Source organism: Hibiscus syriacus, unplaced genomic scaffold (genome assembly GCF_006381635.1).
Source record: "Hibiscus syriacus cultivar Baekdansim isolate YM2019G1 unplaced genomic scaffold, ASM638163v2 tig00111234_pilon, whole genome shotgun sequence".
Lineage (NCBI taxonomy): Eukaryota > Viridiplantae > Streptophyta > Magnoliopsida > Malvales > Malvaceae > Hibiscus > Hibiscus syriacus.
The window spans coordinates 920,638-944,653 of record NW_024063028.1 but is presented as its reverse complement, the minus strand read 5'-3'; the positions used below and the strand labels follow the sequence as shown (position 1 = coordinate 944,653).

The window sequence follows — 24,016 nt, the reverse complement described above, 5'->3', positions numbered from 1 at the left end:
TTTCATGACGTATGCGTAAACATTACCCCTATCGAGGCTAAGCAGGCCAAGTGCTACAAATGCCCCTATTGCAGCAGCATGAGAAAGCAAGACCTGCATCCTGTTAAGTGATTCTGAGTAGTTCTTCGACTATTGTTTTTGTAACATGAAGGATAACTATGCATTTGATTATCAACGCATGAATGGAATTGATAACAGATCTGTGCATCCATGAAGATGCAGCAGATTGTGAATCCCATGTTGATCAGTTTGGTTTTCCAATAGGACAAGACAAAGTTAATCATCTCGTGTAGGACGTGAGGTCAATTTGATTTGATTTTTTTTATTGTCAGCCATCCTCATGGATTGTATATCAGGTCGGGTTGAATTTTTTGCTCATCCGAACTTAACCTAAAAATAAACATCTCCACTTGAAACCGATCTAATTTTAGGAGGGTCTCACTCAATCCAAAATCCGACATGATTTTGTAGGTCAAAATCCAAAATCAACAAATGTATATAATTTATTTTTATTATGTAAAATAAGGATTAAATTAAAAAATAATATAAAAAGAAGTATTATTGTAATTATCCTTAAATATATAATTGATGATTACAATATTCTATTATGTTAGATCAAATTAAATTATTTTATCCTAAACTTAAATTTGACATGACACAATCTTATCTTTAAGAAAAACTTATCCCAAATTCAAACTTTTAACTAAAAGAAATCTATTTAATCGAATCGAGTTAAATCAAAATAGTCGAATCAGGATGAAATAACCATCCCTACTCATGGACGGCTTTCCGATTAAGGAAAAGCTAATGTTAGTTAATGGATGGTGGGTATAGGTATGAACTAAGAAAATGACCCATGTGGGCATTTTCCACAAGGTCAATGGTCAATTCTACACTTCCATTCAATTTTAGTCATCACTTATAAATAATTTCCCCTTAATTTTCACCTCTATAATTTAAGAAAAATATAAATATGAATCGAGTACATAGGACTCAAAATATAAGTACTTAATTTTTATAGGTATCTGATTTACGACTATTTGGTATTAATGAGTTGAGATATAGACTATTTTCTTTAACTATTCGAAGAATCAAGTATCCGACTTATGTGCAAATGTTATATTAACAATAAATATTACTCTTTAATTTTTTTATTTGAAAAGAATCATTCTAATAAAAATAAATATTTAAAATTAAAATAATTATGTTATAAAATATTAAAGATGAATTTTAATATTATGAACCTTTTCCATTCAACAACTAACAAAGACAACATTTTCTTTGCAAGAAAGAAAAGCCTAAATATGTTTTCACTCACTTTCCCTGAAATTGCATTTCTGACCAGTCAAAATGTGGGTGGCTTACTTTAAAAGACATGACCGTGGACTGGCCGAAACGCAGTCCTTTCCCACTCAACTAACACTTCACTCTCTCACACACCACTATAAATGCTCGTCACCCATCGTTTCCCTCTCAAAACTCACCACTTTAAGTCTTAAAAACTGCCTCTCAGTCTCTCTTCTTTGCATGTTCTTCACGTACCCTTGTTGTCTTTCTTCTTTTTCTTGCAATGGCAACTGCTGAATACGGTGTTTCCGAAAATGGTTGCTCTTTCTTAACTCATTTGCACTGGCAAAAGGCTGCTGATGCCCTCCGGTGCTCCCATTTCGACGAAGTTAAACGAATGGTGGCGCAGTTTGCTGAAGCTAAAGTTGCTGGAATTCAGGGCACTACCCTTACGGTGGCTCAGGTCACGGCGGTTTCCAGGAGGAACGAAGTGATGGTTTCGCTTGATGAGGTGGCTGCTCGTGACAGGGTGGCTAGGAGTGCTAATTGGGTTAGTGACAGAATCTTCCGTGGCATTGACATTTATGGAGTCACCACTGGTTTTGGTGCTACGTCTCATCGACGTACCACGAAAACTTCCGACCTCCAGACCGAGCTTATAAGATTCTTGAACGCGGGTGTGATCGGGAAAGAATATCTTCCGATAAGTTATTCCAAGGCGGCTATGGTTGTTCGTGCGAACACGCTCATGCAAGGCTATTCCGGTATCCGATGGGAGATACTCGAAGCGATGACTGAGCTCATGAATCGGAATTTGATCCCGAAACTGCCTCTCCGAGGGACAATCACCGCGTCCGGTGATCTCGTCCCGTTATCTTACATTGCAGGGTTGTTAACAGGGAGACAAAACTCCAAGGTTGTAACCGTTGACGGCGAAGAAATAGACAGTATCGAGGCTTTGAAAAGAGCTGGAATTGGTGGTCCTTTCGAGCTACAAGCAAAGGAAGGTTTAGCTCTTGTGAATGGAACCGCCGTTGGTTCTGCTGTTGCTGCAACGGTTTGTTTCGATGCCAATCTTTTGGCTGTCCTTTCAGTGATTCTCTCGGCTTTGTTTTGCGAAGTTATGCACGGCAAGCCCGAGTTCACAGATCCCCTCACGCATGAGCTCAAGCACCATCCCGGCCAGATCGAATCGGCTGCGATCATGAAGTTTCTTTTAGACGGAAGTGATTACATGAAAGAAGCTAAGATTAGGCATGAGAAAGACCCTCTAACAAAGCCTAAACAAGACAGGTATGCAATTAGAACCTCTCCTCAATGGCTTGGACCACAAGTAGAAGTCATTCGACAAGCAACGCATTCGATCGAGAGGGAGATCAATTCCGTTAACGATAATCCGTTGATTGACATTGATCGTGACATCGCTCTCCATGGTGGGAATTTCCAGGGAACGCCAATAGGTGTCTCCATGGACAACCTCCGAATCGCCGTTGCAGCCATTGGAAAGCTCATGTTTGCTCAATTCTCTGAACTCGTTTGCGATTACTACAACAACGGTTTGCCATCGAACTTGAGCGGAGGAACTAATCCAAGCTTGGACTACGGATTCAAAGGTGCAGAGATTGCCATGGCTGCATACTGCTCTGAGCTCCAATACCTCGTGAATCCCGTCACGACGCATGTGCAAAGCGCGGAACAACACAACCAAGACGTGAACTCCCTCGGCCTTATCTCAGCTAGAAAAAGTGCAGAAGCCATTGAAATACTCAAGCTGATGTCCTCGACATTCATGATGGCACTTTGCCAGGCTATTGATTTGCGACATTTGGAGGAAAACATGAGAGAAACAGTGAAAAAACTACTTCTCCAAGTAGTAAAGAAAACGCTTTACTTCGCAGAAGATGGATCACTGCTCCAATCACGTTTCTGCGAGAAAGAACTCTTGCAGGTTATCGAACACCAACCAGTTTTCTCCTATCTCGATGACCCGATGAATACTTCATACACCCTTTTGCCTAAGATTCGAGAAGTGATTGTTGAAAGGGCACTAAAAGATAAAAAAGGCCACGAAGACGGGTTTTCGATATTCAAAAGGATCCCAGTTTTCATCGAGGAATTGAAGGCGATACTCGAGGAAAAGTTACCGAAAGCAATAGCAAAATTCAGCAATGGAGAATTTGAGGTTACTAATCGGATCGAAAAATGCAGGACTTATCCGATATATGGATTTGTGAGGAAGGAAGTGGGAACTGAGCTTCTTGTTGGTGAAAAGAAGGTGAGTCCAGGAGAGTATATAGAGAAGGTTTGTGAAGCCATTAATGAAGGGAAATTGGGAGCTGTTGTAATGAGGTGCTTAAATAATTGGAAACCGTAGGCTGTTTCAATGTAATAATGTTTGGATTGTATTATTGTAACATGTTCTGTTTCTGGTTCTTCACTTTTTTAGCTTTGGGATTATGTAATTTTGTCTTCATGTCGGAGTCAATGAAGTTCTAGTAAGAAATCTCGGAATTTTCTTATTTATCAATGTTACGGATAATGACGAATAATTGATCGTGAAACAATGAGAAGAGACAAACGAGACAAAACATAATTGCACTAAAGATACAAATTACACCATGCATTCTTGATCACAAAAATACATAAATTTACAAGACAAGAATGATAATGTAACCTCACCTTTGTTTTAGGGTTGAATTGCATGAATGAACATTCAAAATTAGCGTAAGAAATTAATGACCCTTTCTAATCTCAGAGCTGTGACAATGGCTCACCAAAGGTCACCACATCATATTTAGGAGCAGTGAATCTTTTCAAACTGATTTCATTGCATGAACTGCTCATCGCAACCTGATAGTTTCATTGGGGAATATAATATTAGGATTTCGAATATGTGGACTAGGAGATTCTGATTCTTTCCATTTGGCTTCAGTACCGTCAATACGGGACGAGATGCTCCACAAAGTGTCACCTGGCTGAACCTTTGTTTTTGAAGATTTAGAAGCAAAATGGGACTTGAATAGCCGATGTGTTTTGCTCTTTCCCATTCCATTGGCAAGCAACCATCGAGAACCAGACTGTTGTTGGGTCGTGGTACCCCAAAGTTTTGTCTTGCCAGGCTCAGTCTTTAAACCTGAAACATGGACTTCTATGATTCTGAATTGAGCTTCTTCCTCTTGAGAAGTGTTTTCCTCTTTCGCCTCCTCCGAAGCAAACTCAGAGTCTTCAACCCGTTGATTGTTTTTCTTCAAAGCAGCTGAAATAGTACAATGTATCTTCGGCTTTGGTGGGACAAATACTCTCTCCACTTGAATCAAAGCAAGCATTGGTGCACCAACTGGCTCATAGTTTCTTATAGGATTGTGAAGTTGCACCGTCAATGCGACTGTGAAGTTATTCCCAAACAAACCACACTTTCTACCCCGTCTTTTGTCTTCCTTTGACCCTCTGCATATTAAGTCTAATGATTTAGCATGATGAGCAGCAAGGATTTTAGAAGTCCGCTCGCTTAGTCGATCTTCATCACCGAAATCCCCAGAATCAAGTCTTATCCATTCATCAAGCGTCAGTGACAGACCCATCAATCCGTCAACATCACCACCACTGTCTTTTATGTCCAACAACTGCAACCCAGCAATTCCCTCCAGACCAAGGGATCCGGTAATGCTAAATCCCTTACCCTTAAGAGCCGAAATTTCCCCAGTAGACTGCACGCTGATGCTTGAAGGTGCATCCTCATTTGACATGCCTGATTGAATTCTCAACCCTTTCATTGAGAGTGCTTCAATCTTCTCCATTGCCAATAGAGCAAGATCATCAAGGGATACATGATCCAAACCCATCTCATTGACAGAGGACGAATTAAGCATGTTAGAGTTGGGTACTGGTGATCTTGTTTTAATTTTCTTTTGTCCAACCTCATAATCATGCTGCAACAAATACTGTCTGCACAGAAGAAGCAATAGCATATAATATCAGTAGGATTTCACAGACAAAGCTTATCATAGAAATAAATGGCAGGAAACCAAAGAAAAATGGACTCACAAACCTATTTGATCCCTCCAGAGTGGGGGAAGCTTCCCATGCAACTTGTTCCATAGTCTCACCGGTTATATCCTCCAAGGGCATCAACTTATTTGCCTGCATGGAGAGCTTTTCAATCCCAGTTGAGGCCAGTCGTTGAAGTATGTCCATTACCCTGGGACCCATTTCTGCAGGTACCACAACTGGACTAGAGGCTTGCATGATCAGGCTCCCACCAACGTTAGAATCTTTGAAAATTGAGGGACTCATAGATCGTAAAAACCCTCCATTTTTTGTCTGAAGTAATGGACCTAAACCATCTCCAATAGGGGGAAGATCAAGTGGATCTCCAGGAGAAAATTTAAATGGGTTTCCAAGGCCAACAGAAGAACCAGATAGAGAATGCTGAAAAGCCTTCTCATTCAATCCCCATTCATGCATTAATGCTTCTGTCTCCAAGTCTTCCAAAACTTTAGCCCTCAATTTGATCCTCCCATTAGTTTCCATCTGATGCTCTTGCACAGCATCTTGAACAACAAATGGCGTATCCAAAACCCCACTCGAATTCCCTGAAGTAGGGATGTCAGAACTACATTCTGGTTCCTCCCTATCAGCCATGCCAAAATCAAATAATGAACAACCACTAGCAAGGGTCTCTTTCTCAAATTGCCTTAGTAAACGCTCCCTTGGTGACTCGGGATCACTCCCAGAACACGAGATGAATGGACTGTGATCAAATCCAAGCATACTCAAGAACTCACTTGCCACAGATTCAGCAACTTCATCCAAGCTAACCGAGGACTTCCTGTTTGTTTCATAATTAGCATTATGCTCCATGTAGTCCTCCGAGTCTTCAGAATCAGGAGAATCTAATGCTGCCTCCAAATTTGTAATGCCATCTAAAGCTAACTCCAACTCTCTCATCAGTGATTCTTTTGAGAATTGGTCGTCCACTTCGGAATTGCTATCTTGTACCACATGCGTGTCTACTTGATTAGCACAACTGACCTCATTTAAGGAACAAAGCTCATAGGATTCTTCAGAATTTACATCCATGTCAGGGTTAATTTCAAAAAATTTATTACTTTCTACTTTGGATACAGCAGCCACCATGGAACCTTCCTCCGACCTAACATTTTCTTGGGAAGATAACTCTTTCCCTTTTTCCACAACATCAAAATCATCTTCAATTTCTTTCTCAATGTACTCATTGGATAAAGATGGAGGTAAGGTGGGCTCAAAATGTTCAATCAACACATCAGGTTCAGGCTTAGAAGGAATTGAAGCTTCATCTGACTTGTATTCATCAAATTTCTGATCCACCACATTTTCATCATCAGTGTCCGACTTTGATGAAGGCAAAATTTCATGAAGTTCTTTCATTTCCTCCATAAAGAGAGAAAAGGATGTGATGTTAGACAAACAGGGAAGACTCTCAACAGCCCTCATCGTGCCCTTACGATCATTGTTACTGAATTTAGTACCTGTTTTTCTATTCTGCTTCATATTAGACAAAACCTATAACCAAAACTAACATTCATTATAGCACCCTTGGCCTTCCCTGCTAACTCAAAACTTGTTGTCCAATTCCCTGAGCTCTTCACTTCCTCTAATTCCTCCCATGTGAGTGGAAGCAACCGAGTAAGGTCAACCTGATGCTTCCCTAAATCAAGGTCCGGTACACCAAACACAGAAGCGTAAAGCATACAATGCATTGCCTCATACTTGACTGAATTGCAAGGTCCACTTTTAGTACCGTATACAGAGCAAGTAACCGATAACTTCTCTTCAAATTCAGCAGTTCCATCAGAAACTTTAACAGGACGAGTCACTAGATCCTCATCCCGCCTCGTCCAATGCACGCATAGGCTAAGTTCTTTAAAACTGACCGCCAAATCTTCAATAGAGTGTACTATAAGTGAGAAACAACAAGTAAACTTACGGCCTTTGTCATTCGAAAATGCTTTCAACGCCTTCCAACTCCAAATGGATTTCTTGCCTCTACGAGGTGATGGATCCGCATTACCATTCTTAACACTTCGATTCGGTTCCAAAGAATGGGTTTTCGCGACTGATTTTGAACGAGAATTAGAATCATAAAATGAAATCCTTGGAGGGTTCTTGTCCAAATACAACGGTTTGCTAATAACTTCAGTTCCATTCAAAAACTTACCCGATTCTTCACCATTCTTCTTCCTAGTGTCATCTTTGGCCAACATCTTCTTTTTATACATGAAATTATAACCGATAAATAAATCAACCTCTCATTCTAAAATTCATTCAACAACCAAATCTAACAAAGCACAATTTGACATAAATGAATTATGCATTAAACCCAGAGATTAAAATAAAATAAAATTCCAAATGCAGCCTTTTGATTCAACAAAAAGAAATCATAATAACAATCCCAGGAAAAAAAAAAGAAGCTGAAAAGAATTAAAGGCGGGGATGTGAAACGTCTTACAATGCGAGTTTAAGAGGCTGAGATGCGAATGAGCCACGCTTGTCTCGGCGGGTCGATGTCCCCTTTCGTTCTCTGAATTGCTGCCGCCTTGTTCTGCAATCCAACATCTGAAGATGAAACTACGTAAAGGCAATTACATTTACGCTCTATTATATTTATGCATGATATTTTAGCATTTTTCGTTGGTGGTCCCTTAATCTTTGTGAAAATTCTTTCCAATACCGTATACTTTTTTATTCTTTTTTTATGCAATTACTTATTTTTATACAAAATAAGCTAACTGTGTCAATGAAATTTTAACATCATTTAAAAAAAATACATAAAAAGTTATTTTTAAATAATTCAAAAAATCTTAATTTAACAATAAAATACATGGAGGACTATCACATAAGATGCCATATATATTAAAATTTACTTTATTTAATTTAAGTTGATGGGTCATCGAACTTGATCCTTTCATATATCGTTGACTATTACATTAGGTGTAGTTTACATTAAAATATTAATTTATCACATAAAAATACTTATTATTTTTTTAATTTAAAATTTTTAAATTAAATATTAAATTATATTTCATATCCTAAAATTAAAATAAATTATCATAAATCCTAAAATTAAATATGAAAAGTAACATTTATCCTTTGATTCATGCATCTTCGTCTACCATTTGGAATCATGAAAAGGATATGTAATTATGTAAGAGAGTAAATGAATCGAGTTTGAACGAATTGTGTTTGTTTGTTTATTTTTAAAGGTGTTTATATTCAGTTTATGTTCGCTTAAGTTTTTAATGTAGTGTTAGTGTTCATTTACTTATTTTTGAAGGTGTTCATGTTCATTTGTTTAGCATTAACGAACATATCCGTTTAACATTCGTACACGTGTTCATTTAGCGTTCATAAACATATCGTTCATATATTTAGAAATTAAACAAAATCAACCGGTGCTAAAGAAAAATAATAAAATTATGCCGCTAGTGTTTAAACTCTTTAAACTTTAAAGTTTAAACTTCAAATTTCACCAAGCGCTCAATTTAATCTCCACATTCACCGATATTTAAAAGATAAAAGAAATAAAAAAATAAATAAGCTTATAAACGAGTTTATTTATAAGAGAAAATCGCCTCAGTGACCAAAAAAAAGTTATAATATACGATTTTAACCAACTTTTTTTGGATTTGCCAAAATGACCAACAAAATCGCAACGCGAAATAAAAATCGCAACGCGATCCCCAGAATCGCAAATCAGTTTCCAGAATCGCAAATCAGTTTCCAAAATCGCAACGCGATTCTTGAAAATCGCGATGCGATAGTACAAATTCGCATTGCGATTTTCCATAATCGCAACGCGAATATGAAAATCGCAACGCGAACACATAAATCGCAACGCGTATCCGTAAATCGCAACGTGTATCCGTAAATCGCAACGCGTATGGGTAAATCGCAATGCGTATCCGTATATCGCAACGCGTATCCGTAAATCGCAACGATAATACATAAAATCGCAACGCGTATCCGTAAATCGCAACGCGATATTTAAAGCGCCATTATAATCGCTACGCGTATTTTATTTTCAAATTACAAAAAGAATATTAAGACAAAATCCCGTAATCGCAACTCATAACCTAAAACCTAAAATCACAACTCAGTCCCATCTCCATCTCTCACTCTCTACGGCGAAGAAATCCGTCCCCATCTCCGAAGATTTCCGTCCCCATCTCCGGCGAAATCCCTCACAACCATTCACGGTCAGAAATCCCTCACAATATTCAGAAATGGAAAATCAACCTCCGAGGGTTAGTTTTTTAATTATTTTTATTTTGAAATGTTTGCATTATTGTAGGTTTTTCATATTGAAACTGATGATAAGTTTACTGGTCATTTCAATAATAGATTAACCATTTCACTTAGATTTCATTTCGCGTTACGATTCTGTCGTTGCGATTTTCATTTCGCGTTGCTATTCTCTCGTTGCGATTTTCAAGTTAGTATTTGTCTTTGTCTTTGTTCTGTCTTTTGGTTGAAGTAATGCAATCCATTCAAGTTTCAATTTGCAGAAGAGTCGCAACGAGATAAATGAAAATCGCAACGAGAGAATGACTGTCGCAACGAGAGAATCGCAACGCGAAATGGAAATCGCAACGAGAGAATCGCAACGCGAAACCAAAATCGCATTGCGATTTTCATTTCGCGTTGCGATTCTCTCGTTGCGATTTTCATTTCGCGTTGCGATTCTCTCGTTGCGATTGTCATCTCGCGTTGCGATTCTCTCGTTGCGATTTTCATTTCAACCAAAAGACAAAACAGTGTTGCAAATTTTAGTTTAAAGAATAAACTACTACTTTTTATGTTTATTGTTTTTGGTATATCTTCACAGTGTAGTTTTTGGTATATCTAACTTGGTATGTTTATTGTTTTTGTAGAAATTTTTTTCGGCTCAATTGACCTTGAGAAATAAAGTCAGCCTGGCCACTACAATTGCAAAGAAGCTTTCACCTGCTCAAAGACAATTGTTTGAGGAAACCTGCTTCGGGCCATGGCTGAGAGTACAGCATCCGGGTGGAGATGCTAATTTGACCCATTTGTGGCTTCAGACCATGACATCAAATCTACCCGACAGTATACAACGTGGTGAGGAAGAGATATGGTTTCATTTTCCACCAGCGTATACTTGCTTTGGGCGGAAGGAGTTCTGCTTAATCACTGGTCTACGATTCGGACACGATGATGTAGGCCGGTACACTCGTCATATCGCCCGCCCATCATGGTTATCCCGGGTTTTTCCGGATGAGTCAATGGAGAAGCCGAACCTACATGTCGACGACCTGAAGAAATTATTTAATAAGAAAGCTGGTTTCACTCGATGGAAGACGTCGATGTTGTCCGAGTATGCCTTCTACTACTTGTGTATGCCGGCTTTTTAGGCAGAGAGGCCAGACAACCTATTCATCGGGAGCTAATAATATTGGTAGAGGACCTGAATGCATGGAATCTGTTTCCGTGGGGTTCGTATATATGGAAAGCTACCTGGACTAAGTTGTCGTCTGCCTTTGATGACCGCAAAAGTTTGCGGGGCGATGGGTCCAAATACACTTTGTCAGGCTTTGTTTGGGCCTTTAAGGTAAGAATTTCTATATAATGTTTCTAAAATTATAATTAATTATTTAACAATTACTAATTTTGTTATTATATTGTTTGTAGATTTGGATATTCGAGGCTTTCCCCAGCATGCGTACATATGCAATAAAAACGTCAAATGATATTCCCAGGGCTATTTCCTGGAAGAGGAAAACTCTGTTGGATTGGGAAGACTTAATACCATATGCCACAATAAATAATGTAAGTTAACACAAATACTTTCATATAATATATAAACAAGTTATTAATAGTAGACGTTTAACTTTGTTTGAGTTTTTATATTTTAGGAGGCCAACATTCCATTACAAAGACTGACACCCACGGAGGAAGAGCTTGCCACTGATTGGTGGCAAGCTAGTCAGAATTTTTTTGATGGCACGGATGATGAGCAGCATCCACTTCCTCCAATTCGAGAGCCATCACCTCACCTAGAGCCATCACCCGATCGACCCGACTATACATCTCTAGAACGAGAGCCATCACCTATCCCGTCACATCATCGAGCCTCTTCTCCACCATCACCTCATGATAGGCGACCGGCAAAGATGCCACGACTCCTATCTCCCTGTTCTCCACCTCCACCTCAACGGGATGAGTCAAGGGAGTTACGTGATGAGGTCAATGCCTTGCGTGAGGAGATCGGTACTCTACGCGATAACGATGGTGCATGGCGTGTGGAGGTGTCAACTTTACGTGGTGAGGTTGCCGCTCTACGTGAGATGATAGTATCGTTGCAGAATGAGGTTCATACTCTACGCAACGAGGTAAGTTTAAGATTTTCCATATTTAACTTAATGATAAATTTACTCGTAATTTCACTTAGATTAGCCATTTCACTTAGATTGCTTAGTAAATTTGTTCGGTTGCTGCCAATTCTGCTAAACTGTGTATTCTTTAACACTGTGAAATAGTATTTGTCTTTGTTTTGTCTTTTGGTTGAAAGTAAATTTGTTCGGTTGCTGCCAATTCTGCTAAACTGTGTATTCTTTAACACTGTGAAATATATTTGTCTTTGTTTTGTCTTTTGGTTGAAAGTAAATTTGTTCGGTTGCTGCCAATTCTGCTAAACTGTGTATTCTTTAACACTGTGAAATAGTATTTGTCTTTGTTTTGTCTTTTGGTTGAAAGTAAATTTGTTCGGTTGCTGCCAATTCTGCTAAACTGTGTATTCTTTAACACTGTGAAATAGTATTTGTCTTTGTTTTGTCTTTTGGTTGAAAGTAAATTTATCCATTCAAGTTTCAATTTGCAGAAGAAGAAATAGTTTACTTTCGCAACACGAAACTTAAAATCGCAACGCGAAACCAAAATCGCAACGCGAAATGAAAATCGCAACGACAGAATCGCAACGCGAAACCAAAATCGCAACGACAAGATCGCAACGCGAAACCAAAATCGCATTGCGATTTTCATTTCGCGTTGCGATTCTTTCGTTGCGATTTTCATTTCGCATTGCGATTCTGTCGTTGCGATTTTCATTTCGCGTTGCGATTTTAAGTTTCGTGTTGCGAAAGTAAACTATTTCTTCTTCTGTAAATTGAAACTTGAATGGATTGCATTACTTCAACCAATAGACAAAACAAAGACAAATACTAACTTCAGGGTATTAGTTTGAAACATATTTTTCTTTGTTATCTGATGCATTTTGTGAACTATGATAGAATAATGACTTGGGTGAATACAATGCAAGTTTGAAACATATTTGTCTTTGTTTTCACTGTTTAAATATCATGTCTGTTTATTTACTGATTTTTGTATTTAATTATTTAGCGGCCCGATAGAGTGGATGCTTTACGTCGGGTTATGCTTGCACGACGGAGTTCACGTATCAGACAGCGTGCACGTGCTATTAAGTCTCCGTACACCCCAATAGTGCGAAGACACCGCAAGAAGAAGCCCGACTCGCCTGTCATCCCTCAAGAGTCCACTCCTATCGTTGAAGAGGCCCCCCATATCATTCCTCGAGAGTCCCCTCCCACCGTTCAAGAGGCAACTGTCATCGTTGAAGAGGTCCCTCCCACCATTCCAGAGCCCGATTCACATGGGGTAATATATCGAAGTATTGAGAAACCCCCACCGGTTCCGGACATGATGGATGAGAGTTGGCTCTCGTATGAGTTACCGGCCAGTACCATACCGGTATCTGAAGAGGAGAGGGAACAACTACCGGACACAATTTTGGATAACACCCTTTGGGCTAAGACCGCAGTTGATTTTTATCTACATGAGCGGAGCAAGGGGTGTTTCACTGACATATGCAAGCTCACCGATGATATCTTTTTGTTGCTTGAACGGCCTTGGTGGGGCGTATTATTAGGGGTCGAAGACAATGGCTATTTCGATGGGGGGGTAAGTCTTATATTTTTCTTATATTTCAATTTGATTAATTTTTTTTTAAATTTATGTAAGTCACTAATATATGTCTTTTTTGTAAAACAGCATATCGATGCGTGGGTGACACGTCTTCTAATAATAAGAAAACTTAAGAAAAATAAAAATATACGATATACAATAATGCCGACGTCTTTTCACGCCGTTCACTTGAAGAATGCACGAGATGAATCATTTGATTTGGGCAATGGACAAGCTAAACTTTATCCTGCATGGTGGGAGGTCGATAAGGTTAGTATTTATTTTAGATTGAGTTTAAAGGTTTTATGAAATAAGTGCGCAAATGAATGAATTATTACTTATGATTGCAGGTGTTTATCCCTGTTTTGGAACGTAAACATTGGATTCTCGTCGAGCTTCAGCTCCCATCCCTTAAGACAATAGTGTATGACAGCATGATAAATTACATATCATTGGCTGATTTAAGAGATGTTATTAAGGGATGGAGCTCTCATTTGGCTAAATTCTTGGATGCGATCAATTATTGGACTCGTTCTGGAAACAAGAAGCCAAAGAAGCTCAATATTACAGTTATTAGAGACGAGACCGCGCCACAACAAACGAGCGGAGCCAGAGGAGATTGTGGTCCTCTCGTATGCTTGGCGTTGGAGCGTTTGACGACGGGAAGCATCAAGTATCTACCTCCCACCGATAGAGATAAAGCTGCAGTAGGCTTGTGGTTTCGGCATTATATGGCTAAATCGATATATACGAGACGCTGCCTACCTGCATCCGCGTTATAAAAATGTCCATAAACAATTGGTAAGTTTATATACTTATAAATGAAAATGTTTGGTTAAGTAATTAGAATTCAATAATTTGCGTAGAAAGTGTTGTTTGAACAAATGTTTGGTTTCTGCAGGTTAATCTCAGAAGTGAACTGCGTGAAAATGATGTCGAGCTGCAAAAGTTGATTCAATAGTTTAATTGATTGTTTTTTGATTGTTTAATTGATTTGTAAAAGTTGATTCAATTTTTGATTGTTTAATTGATTTGTAAAAGATGATTTGTAAAAGTTGATTTGTGTAATTGATGCGAACATAATTCTTATTTGTGCTTGTTTAATTGATTGAAATGTAATGGTTGATTTTGTTGATTTCAATCTGCATTATGTTGAAGGCAAAAATGACTATCGCAATGCGAAATGAAAATCGCAATGCGAAATGAAAATCGCAACGAGAGAATCGCAATGCGAAATGAAAATCGCAATGCGGAAATGAAAATCGCAATGCGTTTATAATTTCGCATTGCGATTATCTCGTTGCGATTTTCATTTCGCATTGCGATTTTCATTTCCGCATTGCGATTCTTTCGTTGCGATTTTCATTTCGCATTGCGATTTTCATTTCGCATTGCGATTTTCATTTCGTATTGCGATTTTAATTTCGCATTGCGATTATGTCGGTTCGATTTTCATTTCGCATTGCGATTTTCATTTCGCATTGCGATTCTCTCGTTGCGATTTTCATTTCGCATTGCGATTTTCATTTCGCATTGCGATTCTCTCGTTGCGATTTTCATTTCCGCATTGCGATTTTCATGTTGGGATTTTCATTTCGCGTTGCGATTGTATTTTCCGTGTTGCGATAGTCAAATGCATGCCTAATAGTGATAACAACTGAATAACAAGAGTTGGTTAAGTCAAAATGGTTGGCCTGAGTCATTAATTCAACTGAAAATGTTAAAAGTTCACACATAAAATCCACATAATACAACGTTTGCATATGAGCTTTTGATGGCAACGTTTACATAATACACATAAAATGTTAAATGTTAAAACGTTTACATAATACAACTGAATAACAACGTTTACATAATACAAAGTTCACACCATATGAGCTTTGGATTTTGATGAGGATCCATATTTTGGTAGAGGAAAAGATGATTTTGATGGCACTGGTGATCCACATGTCAACCTTGTATGACCACTTTCCTTGCACCGACTACATGTCGATCTCTTCTTCTCTTCACCCTTAGACGGTATACGATCGTGACTTTTTGGTCGGCCAGGTAGCCTTCTGTCCATGGCTGGTGGCAAAACTGTTTGTAAGTCATCTGGTATGTCCCACTCAGAAGGATGTGGAATAGGGTAGACAATCTCGGCATAAGTCTGTCGATAAACTTCTGTAGTGTAGCAATCCATAGCGTATGCGCTTGAATCATCTTGGTTTAAATGAAGAGCAACTTTTATAACATGGCCACACGGATAACCAGATGTTTGCCATTTCATACAACTACACGTCTTTGCATTTAGATCGACTAGCCCATTTAAGTTATTATCCAGTACTTGAAACAAAGTGTTTGAACATGGTTCAACTCTCCATGACGTTGACTTCACAACACGTTTCGTTATCTTTTTTTCAGTCCATGGTGTAACACGATGTTCCAATGTTCCTGTAAATTTAAATAAACAATACTTAGTAAAATATATAAATATGATAAGTTACGAATTCAAAGAAATAATACCTGCATGGTTTCTTTTCTTGTAGTACCACTGTTGAATAGAGGCTCGAAAAAACTCCATTAACATAGTAATGGGTAATTTCCGGGAATGACGACTTAGAGCGTTGATTGATTCTGCACTATTAGACGTCATGAAACCATATCTTGCTCCAAGTTGATGTACTCTTGACCATCTTTCAAACCCGACATCTTCTAGTGTTTGAGCACACTGAGGCAAAACACGTCTTAAACAATTTATATGCTTATTGAAATCCACTTCCCGATAAGCTTTTACAGCCTTCCAGTATGTCCATTTGTGCTTTTTTATACCAGCAGACCTTGATTTTAGATTTCTATACAAATGAACACCACAAAGTCCATGAAAAGCATCTGGGAAACACCTTCTAACAGCGTTGTCAATTGAGTTTGCCCTATCGGATATGATTGTCAGATTGCTAATAGGACCTATGCAATCCCTAAGATGCCCCATAAACCATGTCCATGAATCAGAGGTTTCAGATTTGCCAACCCCGTAAGCTATTGGCAATATCCCATTGTTAGCATCCATGGCTACTGCTAATAAGTTTACTCCAAGGTATCGACCTTTCAAATGTGCTCCGTCAACTATAATAACTGGGCGCATGCAAGTAATAAACGAACGAATCTACAAAATAATATACACAAGAAATATAATCATTTAAATGTGAAATGCATGTAACTAACAAAAATGAGTCAACAAAATTATATTGATTTACTAACCGTAGCACCAATGGCGATAAACAGCAACTCAAAGCGTCCATCTCTATCTGTTTTGATATGAGTTACCGACCCAGGATTTTTCAGCTTTAAATTGTGACAATAAGCCGGCAGTTGGGCAAACGATGCTTCTGGCGACCCCCTCAACAATTCCAAGGCATAACATTTGGCTCTCCAAGCTTGAGAATATGATATACTAATCTTGAACCGAGCATTCATGTCAGTCATAATTTCATGTCCCCGATATACCCTGCCATTCAAAAACATTAACTCAGCCAGAAAACCACCCAACACCTTTTTGTTTGCCTGTCTATGGTGAGGAAAAACTTGGGTTCTTGAACATGTATGTTTATCAATAAAAGTCCTAACTTGAAACATTTTGCAATCTTTTATTCTCTTTGCAATCATACGCCACGTACAGTTTTTGTCAATCATACACCTTGTTTCGAAACGATCTTTGCTTGATTTGTTAACTTTTAGTTGATAGCCATCTTCCACACATTTCGTATATAAAGCTATCTTCAAGTCTTCCTTTGTATCAAAACAATCATCTTTCTTGATACGAATAACTTTTGTGTAACAATCAACTGCTTTCTTTATCAACTCTTCTTCCGGTATCTGAAGTAATTCTGGCATATTCCAGTTATACGCCCGTGGCATTTTCTTTTCTTCGGGGACTTTTTCTTCTTCTTTTTCTTCTTCAGGATTATATGAATTACAGAATGGATGTTCAACATGTTCATTCATAGTCGTAACTTCCTCCTCATTATCATCAACATTACATTCTTCGGCAACGGCTGTTTCATCATCAAAATTCGGGTATTGACCAATATCAATATCATTACACGCATGGTCTGTTTCTTCTTCTGAAACATCATCAAAATCCGTGTATTGACCAATATCAAAGTCCGGATATTGACCAAGACCAAATTTCGAATACTGACTAGTACTCACAATTTTTTCTGTTGGCTCATCATCGTCTAACTGGTCAATACGAAAACCGGAATTTGGTGCTGAAAGTTGATTGGGATTTGGATTAGAGAAAGGTTGTGGGTTTTGAGAAAAACTTAGTTGATTACTACCCGCTACTGACCCAACAATACTACTTCTAGGTTCAACAACATACAATGTAACATCATCTTGTGAAACACTAATGTAAGCAATGAATCGTTCAACATCTTCATTGTCGGTTAACAAATAAACTTTACCATTTCTCTGATAAGATAGCCTAAATCCACTTAGGGGCTCTAAATTCAATTTATTTGAAACACGTAGCATTAGAGTTTCATAAGTTAACTTTTGTAAAGACAATTTTAGTTGAAGATTTATGGGTAAAGGCATATATTGTAAAACACCATTAACATTATCCCATGACCCTCCAAAACACAAATCTATCCAAACATGATCAACATTAGATGATTTCATGGTTGTAACTAAACAAACGAGATGCGAAACTAAGACCTGTTGCCGGATGGGGAAGGATGTCGTTGGATATAGGAACGGATGTCGCCGGAGAGAGTGATAGATGGAGATGGAATGAGTTGCGATTTAGGGATTTAGTTTATGATTTCAGTGTTATATACCCAAAATTTCAGTGTTGTGATTTACAGATTCTCGTTGCGATTTACGGATTATCGTTGCGATTTACAGATTCTCGTTGCGATTTACGGATTATCGTTGCGATTTACGGATACGCGTTGCGATTTACGGATTATCGTTGCGATTTACGGATACGCGTTGCGATTTACGGATACGCATTGCGATTTACGGATACGCGTTGCGATTTACGGATACACGTTGCGGTTTACGGATACGCGTTGCGATTTACGGATACGCGTTGCGATATACGGATACGCATTGCGATTTACCCATACGCGTTGCGATTTACGGATACATGTTGCGATTTACGGATACGCGTTGCGATTTATGTGTTCGCGTTGCGATTTTCATATTCGCGTTGCGATTATGGAAAATCGCAATGCGAATTTGTACTATCGCATCGCGATTTTCAAGAATCGCGTTGCGATTCTGGAAACTGATTTGCGATTCTGGGGATCGCGTTGCGATTTTTATTTCGCGTTGCGATTTTGTTGGTCATTTTGGCAAATCCAAAAAAAGTTGGTTAAAATCGTATATTATAACTTTTTTTTGGTCACTGAGGCGATTTTCTCTATTTATAAACATAAACGAACAATTTGATAAACAGATCTGTAGACGAGCTTGTTCGTAAACATAAATAAATTGAACACACACATATTCATATTCATTCGTTTTTTATACGAACATAAATTTTTTTATCTATATTCATTTATTTAACTTAATAAACAAACGATATACGAACGATTCATGAATTGTTATGATTTTACACCCGTAGATATGTATTTAACTTCATCCCCTGCCCTTTTGTTCCCATTTTTCGTTATTTCTTTTTTACTTTTACTACTTTTCAATTTTAGTTTTATCATAGTTTTATATTAATATTTTCTCTTGACCCTTCTTCTAGTAAAGGGTATCATGGCTACCGGTGTTTATGGACTTTCGGTGTAGATTTAATTCTTGATTTTTCTTCTTGGTATGTATTTCAATATGCTTCCATGGTTGGGATTGCCTTCTCCGTTTGTTGTTTTAGATCTTCTTCAAATTTTTCTCCTCTATAGTTGGTGTTCGAAACCGTTGGTGCTATTAATTTATATGCGTCGTTGCTTTTGTTCATGCTTTTGCAGATCAAACTATCACTAGACGATCATTGACGATCATTGTAAGATTTTATAGTAGTCTCGATTATGTCTATGATTAACAAGAAATTATTAATACAATTTTCAATAAATGAATACTTTTATGTATTACTTAAAAATAAATTCATCCATCATCCGACCCACGTGCAATTTAGAAGGGAAAGGTTATCCTATTATTTCCCCCACGTCTACACGACAACGTTGTACCATATTAATCGGTGGATTCGAATTGCAGCAAATCCAATAATTTACTGACAACTGCATCCGTACAAGTGTGGACGAAACCAAAATAAACTCCACGTCACCCCCTCTTGCAATTATCCATGTCACTGCATGTGATTTTATCTATTTTTTATGGTTTATAGTGGACGTTGAGCTGTCGTGTCCGGCTCAATTATTTGGTTTTTTTTATTTTTTTTATTGTTTTTAATTGAAAAGAATTTTATATTTATAAATATATTATTTTTCTAAACAGCACTATATATTATTATAATATCTTAAAACCATCAATTTAAATATACTTACTTTTAATTTAAATATAATCAAATTTGTTAACGATGATTTTATCTTGCTTTAAACTGGGTTTAAATTATCTTTCTCTAATTTAAATAATTTTTTGAGTGATAAAATGGTTTTAGCATAATTTCAAATTAATATTCAAAGCTTTAGCAAAACAAAATCTCATTTATTTATGATAATAATACGAAAATAAATCAAAAGAACACAAATTCAACAACCATGTAAGATAAGGAGACGGGTCAAGTGAAAATTTTATATTTTTAGTTGCTTAATAAAATTAAACACGATAATTAAATTTTATTGTATTCATGATATGTACAGAAGAAAATATTTTACATAAAAAATATATTTTAATATTTATTTAACAATAATAATAAATTAAGTTATAAAAAAGTATATTATATGTGAATTGACAAATCACGTTTTAAAATATTGAAGGATGAATTTAAATCATAACAGATTTAAATATAATACTTATATATTTGTAAATATTTATCATAATACAATCAAAATGATAAATGAATATATCTAAACTTAGATTAAAATAAATAATAGTATATATTTTAAAATTAGAGTGATGATTCGGTAACCTATGCTATCATCTCACATATGAGGGTTGGGAAGGGGTCAACGGAGTGTTCGTCCTGCTTTCAATTATGGAGGATGAAATTATTTAGTATTTTATATTTAATGATCAGCTTAATGTGGATTAGGAGTTTATTAATGTCATTATTAGTAATTAACCCGACGTTTAAATAAGATATGCGTCTCTTGTTTGTTTTTGTGTGTATATATTCACACGGACGCCACCACCTTTTTCCCATCGTCTTTCTTCACCTGTTATTCGATTTGATTTGATTTGAAAAGAATTCATTCAATTCCTTTACAAAAAAAAGGGGAAAAAATGAGTAACAGTGATGAATTTGGAGAGAGCCTGAATGAGAAGGGGGATCCACCGTCCGGCCCGATGAAACAGAGATTCAAAGTTCGATCGGAGGTATGGTTTTTCGAAATCCAATGAATTTTCCTGCTTCGTTTCCTTCCTTTATTCAGTCATTTTTGAATCAAATCTTGTGTTTCAGCATTGGCTGTTGGCTCCTTTAATAATGTGGGATTATGTTTGGTTTTTGGTGCAGAAAGTAGCGAAAACGAAGGAGATATTGTCTAAACAAGCTGTTCAAACGAAGAAGATGCTGTCGAAACATGCTGTGAAGATCGCCAAACGTGCTGAAGAACACGAGCGATTTATCAACAAGGTAAACGTTTCATTGTTCGTTCTTTGATTTATGTTTGTCATATTGAATTTAATGGCTCATATTAATGTATGGTAAGTGGATCTGTCATTAAGAATATAGGAAATGAAGTTACAATTTCGGATTCTTTTTCCTTTTCTGGATTTTTTATGTTTAGGTGACGCATCTTTTGGGGGTTCTTGGTTTTGGAGGGTTTTGCTTTCTCTTGGGAGCGAGTAAGTAAATATAGTCTTTAATTAATGGATTTGGTTATAAGGAAATTTTGACTCTGGAATCCATTATGTTTGTTTACTCATTCATTTTGGAATTTGATTTCTAGGGCCACAAGATATTCCTTATGTGTATTGTTTCTTCTATGTCATCTTTGTTCCTCTTCGGTGGATATATTACCGCTTTAAGAAATGGCATTACTATCTTCTGGTAAGTTGTATCTCTGTGCAATTTGGTAATGTTATTGAAATTTATTGAAGGAAATTGATCAGAAACTGATGAAGCTGATACATTTCTCTGTGTTAGGATTTCTGCTATTATGCAAACACAATCTTCTTGTTTGACCTTATTCTTTATCCAAAAAATGAAAAGCTTTTCATGGTTTGCTTCTCATTTGCTGAGGTAAAGATTATTATAGTACTCGGTCTCTTACATACTTCTCATTGGTGAAGGATTAGTTTTTAACTTTCTTCAATCCTTTGGATGCTACTGTAGGGGCCATTAGCATGGGCACTCATTGTTTGGCGTTGTAGCCTGGTTTTTAGTTCTGTCGACAAAATTATTAGTGTCCTTATACATCTTTTGCCCGGTATGTTTGTTTTCCTTATTTGCACTTTTTTTATTTGAAAAGCAATTTTTATGCAATAAGTTTGTTACTGTTGTTATAGTTTTTCTTTCAAAATGGAAGAAGGGTGGTGGGGGCGACTAGGATTTAAAGGCTGTTAAATATTCAATTGTGTATGTGTACTTTTCTTGTCATACATGGTAGCAACTGCTAAGGTTGTTGCAGAATGAAATTGATGACATGTTATATAAACTTACCATGCTCATAAAAAGCATCTTAAAATTTCCACCTATTATGTTCATTTATGATATCTGTGGAATGTTCTTATGTCTTATCTGGATTTTCTGCCGTTGTACATACGCAGACATACAAGAGATTTTCTTACTCTCCAGATTCTAATTATTTTTGTTGTGCATGTCCTACATAATGTTGATTATCATTAAATATTCCTCGACTATTTCTGCCCATTCAATGAGCTGTACTTGCTCAAACTGGAATATCGAAAGTAGAAAAGACTTTATTCCTCTGTATAAACCTGACCTTCTGATTCTGAATAGAGGGCCTCTATGGCATCAATCCTTAGCCTTCAGAGGAGATTCAAGAAAGCTGAGATGTCAAGCATCTGGAATTTTTCCATTAGTTGGACATGCCTTGTGGCAAAACTTTTATAGTATATTGTTTAACAAGGAGTTGAATGTAGGCATTTTTTTCTAGTTCATTTTTGCTTATGCCTTGTTTGATAATTGGATTTATCTTATATGTTATGAGATAAACTATTTATGCATCCAAAATAAAAACTCTAGCATATAGCACTTCAGAAGAACAGTGTATGCAAATTGGGACAATTTTTATTTGGCCATGTTCCTGTACATCTTTGAAGAAAAACAATTTGAGATTAGAAAAACCAAATGTGAAATCTAGCATATAACACTTCAGGAGAATTACCATACAGAACGGTACTTGTCATGTTTCTGAACATCTTCGAAGAAAAATAATTAGAAATAACATCATTTTCTCTGTAGAGATTGAAAGACATCTGCAAACCCCAAGTGGCTGGATCATTTTTCTTTTCTTGTAGCCTAAGAAATCTCACTTGACCTGTAAAAAGAGTAGATGGTATGTACCTTTGATGGTATGTTAGTAGTATATACAGGGAAATATGGCAGGAAGGTGTTGCACAATTTTGGAGCAGGTGTTTCTGGAAAAGACCACATCTGTAAAAAGAGAGGCGAAGCTTATGTTTATTTATTGTTAGTTTTTTTTTTATAGGAATAGGAGGACTCATTAGGAACCTCCCTCATAGTTTATTTATTGTTAGTTCAAATATTCTTGATGCCAAATATAACCCATCTCCGTTTTCAGGAATAGTTTTTTTTACAATTCGATGGTGGAATCCAGCAACCTTTGAAGCCATGCAACCTGAAGGAACATCTAGTAGAATTTCATGGCCTTACGTAGAAGACCAGTCATTCCTTTGGACTTGGCTGTTTGGGGTACCCTTAGCTGCTTATACCCTATGGCAAGTTCTTTATTTCCTCATAGTTCACGTGCTGCGTCGGCAGAGGCTGTTAAGAGATCCTGAAGTCATGACATCTTACAGGTACGCTCTCTTTATTCCCATATTACACTACGTTGCTTCTCTTTACTCTGATGATTACTTAATATAACAGGGAACTTTCGAAAAAGGCCAAGAAAGCAAACAACATATGGTGGCGTTTAAACGGGTTGCTCGGGGATCAAAACCGTTTCTTGATGTACATTCTATTTCAAGCCATTTTTACCGTGGCAACCATGGCACTCACTGTCCCCATCTTCCTATCATACAAATGCCATACGATTTTCCAAATACTCAAGGTATCTGCTTCAGTATGGAATGGAGGAAGCTTCCTGTTAGAAGTAATGCCTAAACAGGTGATCGTGAAAGAGAAAAAGAAATCCGAGATTCAAATGCAGCCAGCACTACAAAATGATCAACCTTCGGATTTAATGGTGACAGCGAACAATTCGTCTGAGATACACCACCAGCCTTGAAAGCTGTAAAATCCACGACGAATTAGTAACTGTTGATTGTATGAGGCAAAGCGCAAGAGTTGTTGGTTCTCTTAGAGAGTCCGAACCAGTAGTCTTGATTTAAGAATTTATAGTGTTTTTTTTATATATAAGATATAAAATCTGAATTTTGTAGAATTAAATTCAAAATTTTAATGGTTGTAAATATGGTGAAAGATGAACTG

At 37.2% G+C, this 24,016-nt stretch overlaps 2 protein-coding genes and 1 pseudogene across 3 annotated transcripts; 2 read left to right on the top strand and 1 right to left on the bottom strand.

Moving 5' to 3' along the window:
• Positions 1-1,519: 1,519 nt before the first annotated feature.
• LOC120156680 (phenylalanine ammonia-lyase-like) lies at positions 1,520-22,394 on the top strand. 2 transcript variants are annotated; one of them, XR_005519080.1, is made up of 3 exons: positions 1,520-3,776; positions 21,626-21,641; positions 22,385-22,394. XR_005519080.1 is itself a non-coding variant. In XM_039167972.1 (1 exon), exon 1 carries the CDS (start codon positions 1,571-1,573, stop codon positions 3,659-3,661), a length of 2,091 nt encoding a protein of 696 aa, XP_039023903.1. In that variant the 5' UTR covers positions 1,520-1,570; the 3' UTR covers positions 3,662-3,810. The 2 variants fall into 2 exon arrangements, 1 of the variants encoding a protein (XP_039023903.1); XM_039167972.1 differs by lacking the exons at positions 21,626-21,641; positions 22,385-22,394 and having other exon boundaries at positions 1,520-3,810.
• Positions 4,121-7,529, bottom strand: LOC120156682 (annotated as a pseudogene).
• Positions 20,479-23,969, top strand: LOC120156681 (glycerophosphocholine acyltransferase 1-like). Its single transcript, XM_039167973.1, has 8 exons — positions 20,479-20,751; positions 20,891-21,010; positions 21,165-21,222; positions 21,327-21,427; positions 21,524-21,619; positions 21,713-21,806; positions 23,145-23,382; positions 23,453-23,969. The coding sequence occupies exons 1-8, from the start codon at positions 20,659-20,661 to the stop codon at positions 23,811-23,813; spliced, it is 1,161 nt and encodes a 386-aa protein (XP_039023904.1). The 5' UTR covers positions 20,479-20,658; the 3' UTR covers positions 23,814-23,969.
• Positions 23,970-24,016: the final 47 nt, after the last annotated feature.

Bases quoted from the DNA above. Each gene is read 5' to 3' on its own strand.
- LOC120156681 (XM_039167973.1), top strand. From the start codon at position 20,659: ATGAGTAACAGTGATGAATTTGGAGAGAGCCTGAATGAGAAGGGGGAT. The intron at 21,011-21,164 runs GTAAACGTTTCA...TTTTATGTTTAG, and splicing joins ACGAGCGATTTATCAACAAG to GTGACGCATCTTTTGGGGGT. The intron at 21,223-21,326 runs GTAAGTAAATAT...TTTGATTTCTAG, and splicing joins TTGCTTTCTCTTGGGAGCGA to GGCCACAAGATATTCCTTAT.
- LOC120156680 (XM_039167972.1), top strand. From the start codon at position 1,571: ATGGCAACTGCTGAATACGGTGTTTCCGAAAATGGTTGCTCTTTCTTA.